This window comes from Oryctolagus cuniculus, chromosome 9, assembly GCF_051225735.1.
Source record: "Oryctolagus cuniculus isolate XC-2025 breed Fujian yellow rabbit chromosome 9, ASM5122573v1, whole genome shotgun sequence".
NCBI lineage: Eukaryota > Metazoa > Chordata > Mammalia > Lagomorpha > Leporidae > Oryctolagus > Oryctolagus cuniculus.
The window spans coordinates 76,927,159-76,943,465 of record NC_142875.1 but is presented as its reverse complement, the minus strand read 5'-3'; the positions used below and the strand labels follow the sequence as shown (position 1 = coordinate 76,943,465).

The following is a 16,307-nucleotide window of genomic DNA, read 5'->3' as shown; positions in this document are numbered from 1 at the left end:
AAAAATTTCTGTGCAAAGTATACAATCAAAAAATAGCAACTCACAAATGGGAGAAAGTATTTGCAAATCATATATTGCTCGGATACATAAATGTATAAAAAAATGTATAACTCAACAACAAAAATGGGCAAAACACTTGAATACATGTTTCTCAAAATATATAAAAATGATCAACAAGAATATAAGAAGATGCTTTGCATCACTAATTATTACAGAAATACAAATATAAAGCACAATGAGCTTACCACTTCACAACAACTATGATGGCTTCTATACACTTAGAAACTATCAAAACCAGAAATCAAACATTGGCAAGGATTTGGAGAAATTGGAACTCTTGTGCACTATTGGTGGGAATGTAAGATGGTACAACCACTAAGGAAAAACAGTATGGTGCTTCTCAAAATTTAAAAACAGAATTACAATAAGATCCAGCAATGTAACTTCTGGTATATAACCAAAAGAACTGAAAGCGGATCTCAAGGCAGGTGCTGTGGCTTTGCAGTTAAAGCCACCACCTATGGCACAAGAAGTGGATCTCAAGGCAGGCGCTGTGGCTTTGTAGTTAAAGCCACCACCTGTGGCACCAGCATCCCATATGGGCACCAGTTCAAGTCCTGGCTGCTTCACTTCCAATCCAGTTCCCTGCTAATGTGCCTGGGAATGTAGCAGAAGATGGCCCAAGCCTTTGGGCCCCTGGGGTACCCACAAAAGAGAACCAGAAGAAGCTCCAGGCTCCTGGCTTTGCACAGCCCAGCTCCAGCTGAGGTGGCCATTTGGGGAGTGAACCAGCAGATGGAAGAGCTCTCTTTGTCTCTCTCTCTCTCTCTGTAACTCTTTCAAATAAATAAATCTTTTTTTTTTTTTAAAGTGGATCTCAAAGAGATAACGGTACACCAATGATCATAATAAAATTACAGTATTTACAATTTATGAACATATTTTATATTCACAAAAAGAAGCAATCAAGTGTCTGCTAAGAGATGAAAGAAAAATTGATACATATAATTATTATTTAGCCTTAAGAAGGATGGAATTTCTGATACAGGTGCGACATGGACAACTTTATGTTAAGTGAAATAAGCCACACACAAAAAGACAAACACTAGGTGATTACACTTATAAGAAGTATCTAGAGTAGTCAAATTCATAGAATTATAGTAAAGTAGAATGATGGTTGCCAGTGGCTGAGGGGAGGAAGAAATGAGGTGTTATTTCCTGCATAGAATTTTCATTTTGCAAGATGAAAACATTTGAGAAATCTGTTGCACAACAGTGTGAATATACTTAATACTGAACTGCATATTTAAAAATAGTTAAGAGTTGGCCAGCGCCGCGGCTCAACAGGCTAATCCTCCACCTAGCGGCGCCAGCACCCGGGGTTCTAGTCCCGGTTGCCCCTCTTCCAGGCCAGCTCTCTGCTGTGGCCAGGGAAGGCAGTGGAGGATGGCCCAGGTGCTTGGGCCCTGCACCCCATGGGAGACCAGGAGAAGCACCTGGCTCCTGCCTTCGGATCAGCGTGGTGCGCTGGCCACAGTGTGCCAGCCGTGGCGGCCATTGGAGGGTGAACCAACGGCAAAAAGGAAGACCTTTCTCTCTGCTCTCTGTCTCTCTCTCACTATCCACTCTGCCTGTCAAAAAAAAAAAAAAAAAAAAAAAAGTTAAGAGCAAGCTTTATGTTATGTGTATTTTACCACAGTTATATATTTTTTAAAAAATTTAAAAGAAAGCAAATCCAGGGTTTTATAACTGGTTGAGAAACCCTTTATGTTTTAAGAATAAAGAAAAATGATTTTGCACATGCCTTTCCTGAGGAATCTACTAAAAGATGAGTTTTCCTCAACCAAGCAAGACTCAACTGAGAAAGGTGTACAAAGGGACTGGTGGGGTGTGGATCCTGCAATCAGTAATTTTTTTTTTTAAGTTTCCCAAGTGATTGTAAAGTATAGCCAAGCTTCAGAAACAGTTGTAGTTTCCTATATTTTAATACATTTCTTATTCAATTTCATTTGTCAGAAGCATACAATTTCTTTTGTCTGTGTTACCACTGCCTTACACTTTGTAATAGGAACATCTCTTTTCCAGTAGTTAGTCAAAAAATAGAACACTGATGACTATGTAGAAAATACATGGGTTAGCGGGGCAGAAAGACGGGTGTGAGTACTGGCATTGCCACTCTGTGGTTGTGACTCATTTATCTGAATCTGATTTCTACTAAGCAAGATGGTGGTGACATCAGCTATCATTTGGCTGTTGTATTAGAAGCAGACAACCAATAACTGATGGATACTGGCATCAATAAGAAAGACAACATAGGAAATATTTGTTCCAAAAAATTAAAACCACTTGAAATATGACTGCAATATACAACAAAATGTTAAAATTCTATGGGAAAAGCATGTGGAAGCTAGAACACCCATACCTGCTCCCCTGGCTGCTGAGGACTAGCAGTGGTGGGCTGCTGAGGCGTTGGTGGTGTAAACGGAGAGAGCTGCTGCTGCTGCTGCTGCTGCTGCTGCTGTTGCTGCTGCTGCTGCTGCTGCAGGGTGTTAAAAATGAGTGAACCACCTGGAAGCTGTTAGAATTTAAACAAGAATTAATTAGATAATTTCATATTGTTTTTTATATGAAATATTTATTTTTAAAATATTTACTCTGTGTCAGGCACTCTTCCAGGCACTAAGGAAACATCAGTAAACAACCAACAAAAGAAAATAAATTGCCTACTTTTTTTTTTTTTTTTTTTTTTTGACAGGCAGAGTGGACAGTGAGAGAGAGAGACAGAGAGAAAGGTCTTCCTTTGCCGTTGGTTCACCCTCCAATGGCCGCCGCGGTCGGCGCACTGCGGCCGGCGCACCGCGCTGATCCGATGGCAGGAGCCAGGAGCCAGGTGCTTTTCCTGGTCTCCCATGGGATGCAGGGCCCAAGCACCTGGGCCATCCTCCACTGCACTCCCTGGCCACAGCAGAGGGCTGGCCTGGAAGAGGGGCAACCGGGACAGAATCCGGCGCCCCGACCGGGACTAGAACCCGGTGTGCCGGCGCCGCTAGGCGGAGGATTAGCCTAGTGAGCCGCGGCGCCGGCCTAATTGCCTACTCTTTAGATTTAGAAAAAAATTCAAGTGCTATTACTTTTAGTTCCCACATATGTTAATACTCTGAAACATAAATCTTTCTGCTTTAAGTTAATAGCTATCTAAATTTATATACTATTAATTCAAATTAAAACTAAAAATTTTAAGGAAACCAACATCCAAAAAACTCCAGGTTAAAAATTAAAACAATGATTTCCAAACACACCAGAAAAGAAAGTTTTTTTATTTTAAACTATAGGGGTTTTCATTATAAGCACTTGGGAGTTTCTTAAGATAAATCCAAGCAAATATCAGCCAAAAAAATCTCTGGTTTGTATAATCAAAGAAAGGAGCATCCTTGGAAAAGTATCTATCCAGCACAACTCTTTCTTAGGTAAATTGGGACATAGCACAGGTTCAATGTTCCTTCCTCAATCACAGATGATAAATGCAGAATAATATAAAGAATATATAATAGTTCTGGCCTTCTTCTTCATTATTAGTGCTCAAAAATAGCTTTCCACTCTTGTGAACACTGAGAAAAATCCTAAGAGTAAAAATAAGGAAAACAGTCCAAACAAACCAACATAATCTTGTCCATATTACATGCATATCATTCTGCATTACAGTGTGCAGACAGACACTGTTCCAATTTGTATAAGAAGTAAGTGGGGTGGTAGGTGTTGTGGCATAGTAGGTTAAGCTGCTGCCTGGGACACCCACATCCCATATCAGAGTGTCTGGGATTGAGTCCTGACAGTGCTTCTGATTAATTTTCCTCTTAGTTCATCTGCTGGGCAGCAGATGATGGCCCAAACTGCCTGGGTCCCTGACACCCACATGGGAGACATGGATGGAGTTTCCGGCTCCTGGTTTTGGCCTGGCCCAGTCCCAGATGTTACAGGCATCTGGGGAGAGACCCAGTGGATGGAATATCTTTCTGTATCTCCCTCTTTGTCACTCTGTGTTTCAGATAAATAATTTAAAAAAAAACTTAAAAAAAAAGTTAAGTGTTTTAGGTTTTAGCTCTAAATAGTTTTCTGTTATTCCTGAATATCAGATGGTTGATTTGTTATTGCTACTACCAACAATCCACGGCTCTGTTATTTCATATCTTTACATTCACATCTGTCTTTAAGTTCTCTGAAGATTATACTAGCTTAATATCTGATGCCCTTTTTAAATTAAAGGACCTAGCATGACACCTGGAATAACTGAGTTCACATCACATCACATAAATTCTCCATTTTCTATCTCTTTATATGTATGTTGACAGTGATAACATGAATAAGAAAAGCAAAGCTTCATCATTAGATAGACACTATAATTGTTGAATTATGGAATGACTATTAGGTACCTGCCATGGAATTAGAAAGTCATACTTTCCTTAAGGAAAAAAAACATAGCTATTTTTAAAATCTTCATGCAACATGTTATAGGCAAATAATACTGCTTATATATCTGTTTAGGGAGGAATTATTTTATATCTACTACTACTATTCTAAAACAAGTATTCTTGGTAGGTAGCAATTCTCCCCAGAGGAAAAGCTAGTTTATGATCAGGCAGGGCTTCCAGAGCCAATGAAAGTATGGTCTATGTAGTGGCTGGGGGATGGGGACCTTTTTTCTGCCAACAGCCATTTTGATAATGATGACCTCATTCACGGGCCAAACAAAATTATCAACTTGGCCGGCGCCGTGGCCCAATAGGCTAATCCTCCGCCTAGCGGCGCCGGCACACCGGGTTCTAGTCCCGGTCGGGGCGCCGGATTCTGTCCCGGTTGCCCCTCTTCCAGGCCAGCCCTCTGCTGTGGCCAGGGAGTGCAGTGGAGGATGGCCCAGGTGCTTGGGCCCTGCACCCCATGGGAGACCAGGAAAAGCACCTGGCTCCTGGCTCCTGCCATCGGATCAGCGCGGTGCGCCGGCCGCAGCGCGCCGGCCGCGGCGGCCATTGGAGGGTGAACCAACGGCAAAAAAGGAAGACCTTTCTCTCTGTCTCTCTCTCTCACTGTCCACTCTGCCTGTCAAAAAAATTAAAAAAAAAAAAAAATAAAATAAATTATCAACTTAAAAATTAGCCTGCTATAGATTTATTGAATTTATTGGTTTTCATGTCAGGATCAGACCAAATAATTTCATGGGCTTTATATGGCCTGTGGATCAAACACTCCTCACTCCTAGATAGGATAAAATTCTTTTTCTTTATCCAACTGACCACACAAAGAAACCAATAGCAATTTTGTAACCTTAGAAGACACTGAATATATCTCAAAGTTTCAAATATGTAGAGATACACATAACTTTTATAAAAAACAAAGTATAAAAATTTTAAGTTTACCTGAAGTAGATTTAAGGGCCTGAGATTTGATGTATTTTTTATACCAAATGGAACACCTGTTAAATAAAATTCATAGTTACAACAGAATTAAAACATTACTTCAAATGAACATTATACTTTAGTATATGTAAATACAGTTTATGTATTCTGTGCATAGATGTTCTCATTTTCTATACTTTTAAAATATCTTTAAAACGACCAGAAAAGCACTTTTGCTATTTTGTTGGCTTGGATGGACAACAAGCAAACAAGAATCATGTGGATACCACATATTTGAGGGGTCTTCACAAGTGCAAAAAAAATTCTGCATTATCTTTTTTTTAAAAAAGATTTATTTTTATTTATTTGAAAGGCATAGTTAGAGAAAGAAGGAGCAGAAGAGAGAGAGAGAGAGAGAGAGAGAGTGAATATCTTCCATCTACTGGTTCACTCCCCAAATGTCCCCAAAAGCCAGGATGGGCCAGATCAAAGCCAAGAGCTTCTTCCCTGTCTCCCACACAGGTGCCAAGGGTCCAAGCCAAGCACTTGGGCCATCTTCCACTGCCTTTCTAGGCACATTAGCAGGGAGCTGGATTGGAAGTGGAGCACCTAGGACTTCAACTGGCACCCATGTGGTATGTTGGCTTCACAAGCAGGAGCTTTACCTGCTATGCCACAACACCAGCCCCTACATTATCCTTTAATTCCACCTTTCCACAAAATTTTGGAAAACTCCTCAAATAACAAAATTATCTCTAGTTTGGAAACACACTTCACTTACTAGCATCTATTTACACTGCTCAGCGTTACCTAGTACATATTGTAATCATCATAACTCTGAGAAACAGTGTGCTTGACATTATTTTTTAAATACAAATATTAACATTCACAATGATAAATATATTAAATTGGGGTGTAAGAGTCAAAACCAAAATCAAAAGATGCTCTATTAATTTTGAACATACTCTTAAATATCTGTGATGCAATGCAGAGGTCATCATAAAGCTTGGGCATGTCAAAATTTTTCAGTAAATGTCAACTCTGTCATACTCTTATTCTTTTTCTATCACTTTTTTACAGTATAAAAACCAGGGCATGTGTGTTGCACAGAGGGTTAAACTACTGCTTAGGACATCTATATCTTCTATTAGAGTCCAGTTTTGAGTCCTGGCTCCTCTACTTTAGATCCAGCTTTGTGTTAATGTTCATCCTAGGAGACAGCAGATGATGGCTCAAGTGCTTGGGTCCTTTCCACCCACATGGGAGACCTGGATGGAGTTTTAGGCTCCTGGCTTTGGCACACCCCAGTTCCAGCTGTCATGGGCATTTGGGAAGTGAACCAGTGGATGGAAGATATTTTTCTCTTTCTGTCTCTGTAGCTCTGCTTTTCCAGTAGAAGAAAATAATAATAAACATTTAAAGACATTTAAAAATCTTCCTTGACTGGGGTCTGTAGTTTGCTAACCATGTTCTCAAAGTATGTGCATAGTTTGCTCACTGATATACTAATTAGAATACTAATTAAAGTATTTTTATTTTTGCATTAGTAAATTTTATTAAAAAGAGAGGCAGGAAATTCATGATACTATTGAGAAGCCTCATAAAATCAATTAAAATATAACATAATTGATGTTCTTTGCAGGAAAAATTCTCATTAGCTCCTTTCCCTTTAAAACTGGATGATATCTGAATAATACTTTCTTAGCTTACCAAAGGCACTTCCATGCTTCGTTTATTTTCTTCCAAGTATCAGCTAAAGTTACAATAGTTTTATTCCAATTTTAGAACAGACAAAACTGAGGCTAAGGAAAAAAATTCAGCAACATCTTAAGGCCTAAAGATAGCAGCTGGGGCCATGTGTAACTAGTACAACTGGAAGAGTTACAAGTAAATTATCCTGAATTGGAGATTTGACTGCATTTCCAGGGCTTCTTCTAGAGTGCAACTATGCTTGTTAAAATAAGAACATAAACTGGAAACAGGAAATCATAATAACATGTTGAAATTATCTTGCATTTTCTTCTCTCATAACTTATTGAAAGTTTCTGGTAAATTTTTCTTACTATGTTGTTTTCTTGTTAAATTTTTCCTCAGTAGTAAGAAACTGAATTGCTCTAAGACATTAAAATACATTCCCTCCAAGATTATCAAAACAAGGACAAGTTATAATAATGCAATAATAACTTCTAAAATAAAACTACAAATGATGAAGACAGAAAGTATTTTTGAAGGCTAATCACATCTCAGGAACAGTTTAAGCACTTCATCTACATTTACCCATTTAATCCTTATATCTATAAGGTAAATTATATTGTTCTCTCCATTTTATTATGAGAACAATGAGGCACAAAAGTTGGACTTTCTCATGATGATACAAATAGTGAGCTGGACAACACTATTCAAACCGAGGCAGTCTGGCTCCAGAATCCAGACTAACTACCATGCTCTTGCCTCTTCTGCACAACACACATTTTCAAAGTGTATTTATTTTCCTTGGAATATGATTATATCAACAACAGTAAGCTGACTCAAATTTTATTAGAATGTTTGGAAAGAGATATAACTGGCACAAATTTACAGGCTTGCTAAATTCCATCATAGTCTTAATTCAGTTAAAGGCTTTTCAAATGAAATATCTGGGATACTTCTTGAAACAACAATGTTAAATATTTTTAGTAAATGCTATGAATGAGTAACACTTTTACTTTGGTGTGAACTTGAATTTGTGTAGGGGTTATTACTTAATGCCAACATTCTGACCTGCTTGAGAAGCTGCCTGCATTGCACTGGGCAGCGCATTTGGTAGCAGACCTGCTGAGGGGAGAAGGCCGCTCAAGTTGATTCCTGCAGGAGTTATGGCACCAGTGTTACAGCCCAGCATGGAGTTTGAACCACTCATCAAAGCCTGAGCCCCACTGCAGAAGAATAAGACAAAGCATTACACTTGCAATATCAAAGGAAAAATCAGTCATATAATTTCTCAAATTAAGAAACAAACTACTAAACAAATATATTTAGTTGTTTCTCTGTCCTAAATATCAATTTCTAGGTTCAGCTGCTCTTAAATGCCAGAAAATGATAGCAAGGTTGACTAAAAGTAAGTCTATGTATTTATCAAGGCTTAAAATAGAGTTTGGAAAAATGCTAACCAAGGGATTAAAAGATGGTAACAAAGTCAATTAACAAGAAAATCTAAGCTGCTGTCAATATGAAGTATCATCTAAGTGCAGATAATAAATGTATTACTTAAAATCCAAACATACATGTAAGGCAGCTTCTGTCCTATCTAAACTGTTCTCTTTCAGTTTGAGTAATAGTTTCAGTGCGTTCGTAATTTCATAAAAATGTATGTAGATCGATGGAACTATTTTTAAAAACAGAAAATAACAATATCCAGTGCAAACTTACCAAACAGAGCCCACTACATTGATGAAGTTAAGTCCAGCAGAGTTTGCCATGACCTGGTTGGCTGTGGTTCCTGTAGTTATAGATGTTACCATGGTGGAAAGAGGAATGGTCGTTACAGGCAATGCCTGGCTCAGAGACATTTGCTGCTGAGCAAACTGGGTTAACAAAGTGGGCTGAGGGGTGAAGCCTGAATCTTGGGGAGTAGGGGTGGCTGAAGGGGTACTAGGAGTTGAACTCTGAGCATCAGGAGGGTGTGGGGCCGATGAAGGGGTTGGTGTAGGAGTAGATGGCTTAGGAGTTCCAGATCCTGCTCATTGAGAAAAATAAAAATTGCTAGTTTGTTATAAATGGCCAGTCCTTCTTAAAATAAGGTTAATGGAATCTTACTTAGTACTGACAATTTGTTCCAGTTTTTTTTTTTAAGCAGTTAACTGCAAGTGTTAATTTCTACACATGATACATGAGTGCTGCTACACTCAATTACAATTAAGGATGCAGTATATCACCTAAAAATCCCATCAGATATGCTATTAAGGTAACAGTAAAAATATACATTTGTATTCTACCACAATAACCACTTAAAAGTTAGTTTCCTACATGCTGCCTTTGGCCTAAAAAGTTCAAAAGCAATTCAAGTTAATTGTTGTTATTTACGATTTCACTAATTCAAGACATCATTTAAAAATATTGCTTATTTAGTGTAATAATCTGAGATAAACTGTGAACATATTTAATAAATTACAAATGGTTAACAATCATATTTGGCACCTAAATATACAAGCTTAATTCCTAACACATCGTTTATCCTGACAAATTTACAAGAAAACAATAGCAAAGCAAATATTTGATAGATAATACTGCATCTTTAACAGTAACTGTGTACTTCTGTTTTAAATGTAGAATGTATAAAAATCTGTTGTGAATGAAGTATGCACAGTTTATCAATTTTATAAAAAAAAAACAAAAACAAAAACAAAAACCAAAAAAGTAAAACCAAAAGCTCTTGAGGTGTTTTCTTTTTTAGCTTTCATGTCCTGCAGAAAGAAAGGAAAGAAATGTGAATGTCCAGAAGCTGTCACTCAACCCTTACTTAAAGTAACAACTGTGTGCAGTAGATTACCATAATCCATACCCACAACATAAGAAGTGTGAATAAGACTTTCAGAAAATTTATATATTTTTCTTTGTGCAAAACAAGAAGGCAGAAAAATTACACCTTTTGAGCTATCGAGATGAAGTTCACATCTAATGCAAAGACCATCCTATCACTGTGCAGTGTACTAAAGCTTTCAGCACAAATTAGCTATCTATAAAAAAATTCTCAAAAACTTGGATGCTTTCCCCCAAATTGGTATCTAAAATATTCAGATATTTATTATTTTGAAGAAATTCTCCCAAACTAATGCTAAGTATTCTTATATAACTCTTCTTGATGTTAAAAAAAGTATTCAACAGGAAAAATTACATTTTAATATCTTCAGAATAATGCTTTATGATCATCATCACATTTAATAACTGATAATAATTTAGAAAAGAGTGTAGGAGTGTTTTTGAAATAATTGTTTTCAGTTTATTGTATCACCACCTTGGAACTAGTCGGCTTCTTACACAACGATAACACCTGCAGCAACGACTCTTATGACATTTTTGTTTTTTTTGGTATCAGCTCCATTGTTTACATAAATGTACAATGTAGTTTACACTGGAATAAAAAATATTTTGGAATCTTATTGTCACATGGAACTGCCAGGTTATTCTTTTAAGGACATGTGTAGGCTGCAAGAGAGGTATACACAGAGTGCATACACAGATACAGAAAAACAAATACAATTACAATAAACACATAATACATACAATCAACAAGAGCTCTGCCTGAAGCTTCTTGTTATTCATACATTTTGGGTACAGAGTACATTCAGATTTTGCTATTCACAGGTTGAAAAAGTTGTTTTAAGAAACATGAATGCAAAAGCTTATGAAGACTGATTGAAGAACTTAAGTTATGACTCACTTTGTGATGAGCTGGCAGGTGACAGGGCAGCTGGAGAAAGCATGCTAACTTGGCTGAGATCCACAGAAGACTTGCGAGAAAGACTTCGTGGCTTAGAAGATGGAGGAGGAGTTGGAGATTTAAGGAAACTGCTTGCCTGCTGTGGTGTAAAGTAGTTACCTAGAAGAATGCAGAAGTTATTTCTCAGATTTACAACTCAAAACTCCATGAGGAGTAGATATCAAAACGTTAATAAAGTTTTAAAAAGACATTAAATATCATTGTACAATGCTTCCTCCTCCAGATTACAGAAAATGAAGAGCTGTAATACCTGAGGAACTATTTCCTGAGCTTGAAGGAAGTTTAATGGGTGGAGGTCGATGTTTTACTCCTTTGCCCAGTACTGAAGACTGAACTGACACGGTCTCAGGCTGCTAAAAGAGTCACATAAAGCATACTTGGTAAAATTAACACCACTGCAACTCCAGAATGAAAATATGTAACTTCTAATGCTAAAAAGATACTCTTAGTGGCCACAGATTAGTATAGATGGTACAGAGGAATAAATGTCACATGAGACCCATGAAATACATTCCAGTACCTATAAAGGATGGATGAAACATTTCTGAGTACCAGGGGAGGGTATAAAGAGTTTGAAGGAGGCCGGCGCCGCAGCTCAATAGGCTAATCCTCCACCTAGTGGCGCCGGCACACCGGGTTGTAGTCCCAGTCGGGGCGCCGGATTCTGTCCCGGTTGCCCCTCTTCCAGGCCAGCTCTCTGCTGTGGCCCGGGAGTGCAGTGGAGGATGGCCCAAGTGCTTGGGCCCTGCACCTCATGGGAGACCAGGAGAAGCACCTGGCTCCTGCCTTCGGATCAGCGCGGTGCGCCGGCTGCAGCGCACCAGCCGTGGTGGCCATTGGAGGGTGAACCAATGGCAAAAGGAAGACCTTTCTGTCTCTCTCTCTCACTATCCACTCTGCCTGTCCAAAAAAAAAAAAAAAAGAGTTTGAAGGAGAGGGCAAAGAAGTGAGATGAAGGCAAAGTTTCTACCCCTTTATATCTATTTGTTTCTAGGAAAGTAACTGGTGACGCCACATGATTAGAATACAAGTATTCATTGTACTTTTGTCTACTTTATAGAGCTTTATCTGAAAATTTCTTCCATAAAAAGTTAAAAAATTTTACGTTTCAATTATAAACTAAACAACACCAGCAACCCTCGAACACTGATCTTCAATTTGATCTTCAGATTCCTTGAAGAATAAATAAGCACAAAAAAAGTAACAACAATAAAACACACTTCTGTTTCTTTCCCTGGAGAAAGCTGACTCAGACTGGCTGAGCCACTGGAGCTGTGAGACATCTTGATTGGACATTTGGCTTCATTCTGGATCAATTCCTGGTACTGGTTGACCACCCTGAAATATTAGGGGAAAATAGGTAAGGATTAATTACCCTTGTTTTAAACACAAACATATTATATAGAAAATGAATAGTTATAATTAATGGGAAAAATAGTTCTTCAAATTTAATACAAAAACTAAAATCAGGCTATTTGTGTTAAAAGTAATGACAAGTTCATGTTTACAATATTTTGGTAATTACTAATCTAAAGATACAATTTTAATATCTTACTTCTAATATAGAAATTACAGGGATTACTTATACATTAAGCAGCCAAAGAAATTAATCACTGCCTCTTTCAGATTCTAATTAAAGTACCAGCTAGAAATCATCTTCGATAGCTACAGTAGACATCTAAATTTTATTTAAAATAATTTTAAAGCTTATTCTTTTGTTTCTTAATTCTATGACCAAATATCCTAAGAATTAAACATACCAGCAAAATGTAATGAAGTCCTCCAAAATCTCACCCCATGAAAATAACCATTCTTAAAAGTTTGGTGTATCACACCCTTTCAAACATTTTCCTAAACTCAACGAAATTTTAAAATTGGAAATCTTAGAAATTTTACTGTTCGATGATCTAACTTTACAGATGAGGTACATAAATATTAAATGGTTTATGTTCACACATTTAGTGGCACAACTGAAATCAGATTCTGATTTCTAATACTCTGTCATATTTGCCATTCTGGCAAAAAATAAAGATAACAATATTTTTACCTTTCAGCATCTGTCTTTGAACCAATAATGAACCTAAAGTTAAAAACAAAACAAAACAAAACACAAGAAACAAAAAACAAAAGAAAAGTATTAGATAAGAGTTGTCTTAAGGAGTCCTGGGATTACTTTTGCAGTCTTCCATATTTTAGTCACAGTACTTTGATAAATTGATTTTAAATCTATGAATGTCATGGAAAAAAATTTTAAAATACAGTTAAACTTATGAAGCAATGACCAAGCTTTGCATGCATTATGAATTAATAGTGTGAACAGTTTATCAAAATATAATCTGGGCTGAAAGTTACCAAGTGCTATACACATCCTTGAAAGTGTCAGCCCTGTAGCAAAATCACTGAACTACCCTGAGTAAGACCTTTGGCCTTTCTCTCAGTTTAATCTTTGATATGGGAAGTCATTATTAATGTCTACATAGTGGGACTATGTGTTAGAATATATTTCAGGCAAAGAAGGTAGTTTGTTGCCAATTCAAATAAACATCTTTACCATGTCTTTTTAATGAGTTTGACATTTATATGAATTGTAATAGATTATAATAGTGAGTTTGTTTATTTTTTAATTACCAATTTGAATGATCATCTGTGGAGCAGCTGAAATATAAAATGTAAAAAAAAAAGTCTTGGTTAATGCAGCTCAAACTTTTAACTTCATAGATATTAAATAATTTATGAATATGGAAGAATAATTGGAAGGTAATAAATCATGCAGCATCTTTGCAGCAACTCCCTGATATAAAAACAAAAAAAATCAACTCTCTTCCTGTCAAATAAATTAGTATATTGCACTGATATTTTATGAGAATATATTTTTACCCTTGTGTTTTAAAAGATTAATAATTATAAATGGCCAATGTATATCTATAAAGGGAAGATTTTTTAAAATGTAAGTAATCAAAATATTTACTGTTTTTATTCTATCTACAGCATTAAAAACTAGTAATGTGAAAAAATTCACTGAGGATTCCTTGATTGCTACTATTTCCTCTCATTGGCTTTACCTATTCATGAGGTTACATTTTAAAATCCTTTTTTTACTTGAGTTTCAATTAGTATTTTGTATAAAAGTTTTACAAACAAATTTAACACAAATCTGGGCCCTGCCTTTTTCTGCTGAATTCTTTTTTTTCTTTTCAAAATGGCATGATTTCATTAAAAACCAAAACTAATAATAAAACTAACAAAAATGAAATTATATACTGAAATCCTGCATTAAATATGTATATTAGTTCCTATACTTTGGAAAGTAACTATAAATATTTCTAGGGCTAATAACTACATTAAATAACAAGTCTGTGTCCTTACATGAAGTGCTGAAACAGTTAAGTCTCTTTAACATTTATAGTAAAATTGCTTCTCATTTAAACATACTACTGTCCAGTCACTTCATGCTCAGAGATCAGTCGTAAGTGCCAACATAAAAATACACTAGAAGGGTATCAGGCATATCCTTCAAAGCAAGCACAAATATAACTGTCCAGATTGAGCAGCTCTCATGTGAAAAATCTGAAATGCTCTGAAATCCAAAACTTTTTGAGCAATGACATGATGCCACAAGAAAAACACTGTATACCTCATCTCAATGAGATGAGTTGCAATCAAAATGTGCTGCATAAAAGATACTGTATAAAATTTTGTTCAGCCTATACATAGAAGGTGTGTACAGAAAATACATGAATTTCATGTTTAGACTTGATCCCATACCCAAGGTATCTGAGTAGATATATGCAAACATTCAAAATTTGAAAAAAATACAAAATCTAACATACTTCTGGTCCCAAGCATTTTGGATAAGGGATACTCAACTTGTACTATAGGTTTTTACAAAAGAAATTATTTTAAATGAGTCTTAGATAAGACGGTAACTACAATTTAAGTTTACTCAGGTCCACTGTCAAATCTAATTGGTAAATTTAATTAACAAATGAACCCCCCAAAGGGAAAGTTTTACTCATTAATGGTTTATCAGCCATTGTTAAATAAATTCTGTGGGCTGCTTTTTTCAGTTACAAGTATTTTAAGGACTCACTGGGATGGAGACATCTGGCTGTCACTTTCTTCATCTGCTTTACATGGCTGTATTTTACCATAGTAAAGTGGATCACCAAGTGACTGCAAGATGGTCAGCCTTGTTTTCTGATACTGATTACCAGCTTCACATTCAAATACATAATCATCTTTTACATCCTGAAAGAAAGACCACCCCTAATAAATAACTTCTCAAATAAGTAAGCCATCAGAATAAACAAAATCTGGGACTAAACAACATACCAATTCGATGTGGTAATAGGAATATTTAACTCTACAGAGATGCTTAAGTTGCCCAAAAAAATAAAACACAAGGTGCTCTACTTAAAACACATATACACTAAGCATGCATTTAATATTAGTATTAACATATATGGTGATTAATAAACATGTAATTATAATATATCACTAAATAAATTATTATACTTAACACAAATACTGAAAGTCATAATAGTAAACATTTATTGAATATTGTTCTCAGGACTCTACAGGTACTGCCTTACATAATCTTCACTGCAACTCTATGGTTGGTATACTATCTCCACATTAGAGGTGAAAGAACAGAATAGAGAAAGGTTAAGTGACTTGCCTGGGTCCCCCAGCCTGCACCCCTGAATCTCATGCTGCCCCCCTGTCCTGTGCTTGGCAGGCCTGTACAGGATTCTTTCACATGGGACTTCAGTAGTCTGTTTTTATTACCACACATACAGAAAATTTGTTATCATGGCCCTCAACTAACATATTGTGCCTACATCTCCTTAAGTTACTACAATTAGAGTTATAAAGAACAATTTCTGTTGTGAAAAAGCCTTAGAAAAGTCTACTTGAAGCAGAAAGCAATGTGAACTTTCAATATGCAAAAACAAAAGCAGAAATGTGTTCCTACAATTAAAACGGAAACCACGCTTTATAAAAAACAACAGTTGGCCTTTCTCGCAACTTATTGTATCTACTAGAAAAGAATGCCAAAAAAGAGGTCCTGCACTACAGCAATTACACTTTCATTTAATAAATCCAGATTCCAGATTAGAAACAACATCATTAGAAATAGAGACTGGTAATGATTACTTACATGGGCTGGCCAGACTGTTGGTTGTGAATCATCAGATTTAATAGATTTTTCTACTTTAGCATATTTCTCTACCTAAATAACCAAATCAAGAGACATCAGATAAGATAGAATCAGTATGCAACTGAAGAGAAGAAACTAAATAAATAATGTAACAATACAATTCACTTGTTAACACAAGAACCCTGAATCACTATTATCACCAACTACTTGTATTCAAGTAGTTTAAGACTCTCTTGACATGTTCAGTTCAATTTAATAGTAAAACACAATCAGAATC

At 36.4% G+C, this 16,307-nt stretch overlaps 1 protein-coding gene across 1 annotated transcript in view; it reads right to left on the bottom strand.

Moving 5' to 3' along the window:
• The window catches only part of SUPT20H (SPT20 homolog, SAGA complex component), a 43,964-nt gene that overhangs the window by 4,618 nt on the left and 23,039 nt on the right, over nucleotides 1-16,307 (bottom strand). Inside the window, exons 13-23 of the mRNA XM_008273562.5 lie at nucleotides 16,031-16,102; nucleotides 14,960-15,117; nucleotides 13,498-13,524; nucleotides 12,917-12,949; nucleotides 12,090-12,207; nucleotides 11,120-11,222; nucleotides 10,810-10,968; nucleotides 8,799-9,105; nucleotides 8,151-8,305; nucleotides 5,412-5,467; nucleotides 2,423-2,575 (exon numbers count right to left, since the gene is read on the bottom strand). Of these exons, the coding sequence (XP_008271784.3) occupies nucleotides 2,423-2,575; nucleotides 5,412-5,467; nucleotides 8,151-8,305; nucleotides 8,799-9,105; nucleotides 10,810-10,968; nucleotides 11,120-11,222; nucleotides 12,090-12,207; nucleotides 12,917-12,949; nucleotides 13,498-13,524; nucleotides 14,960-15,117; nucleotides 16,031-16,102 (1,341 nt within the window). The remainder of the gene's footprint in view (nucleotides 1-2,422; nucleotides 2,576-5,411; nucleotides 5,468-8,150; nucleotides 8,306-8,798; nucleotides 9,106-10,809; nucleotides 10,969-11,119; nucleotides 11,223-12,089; nucleotides 12,208-12,916; nucleotides 12,950-13,497; nucleotides 13,525-14,959; nucleotides 15,118-16,030; nucleotides 16,103-16,307) is intronic.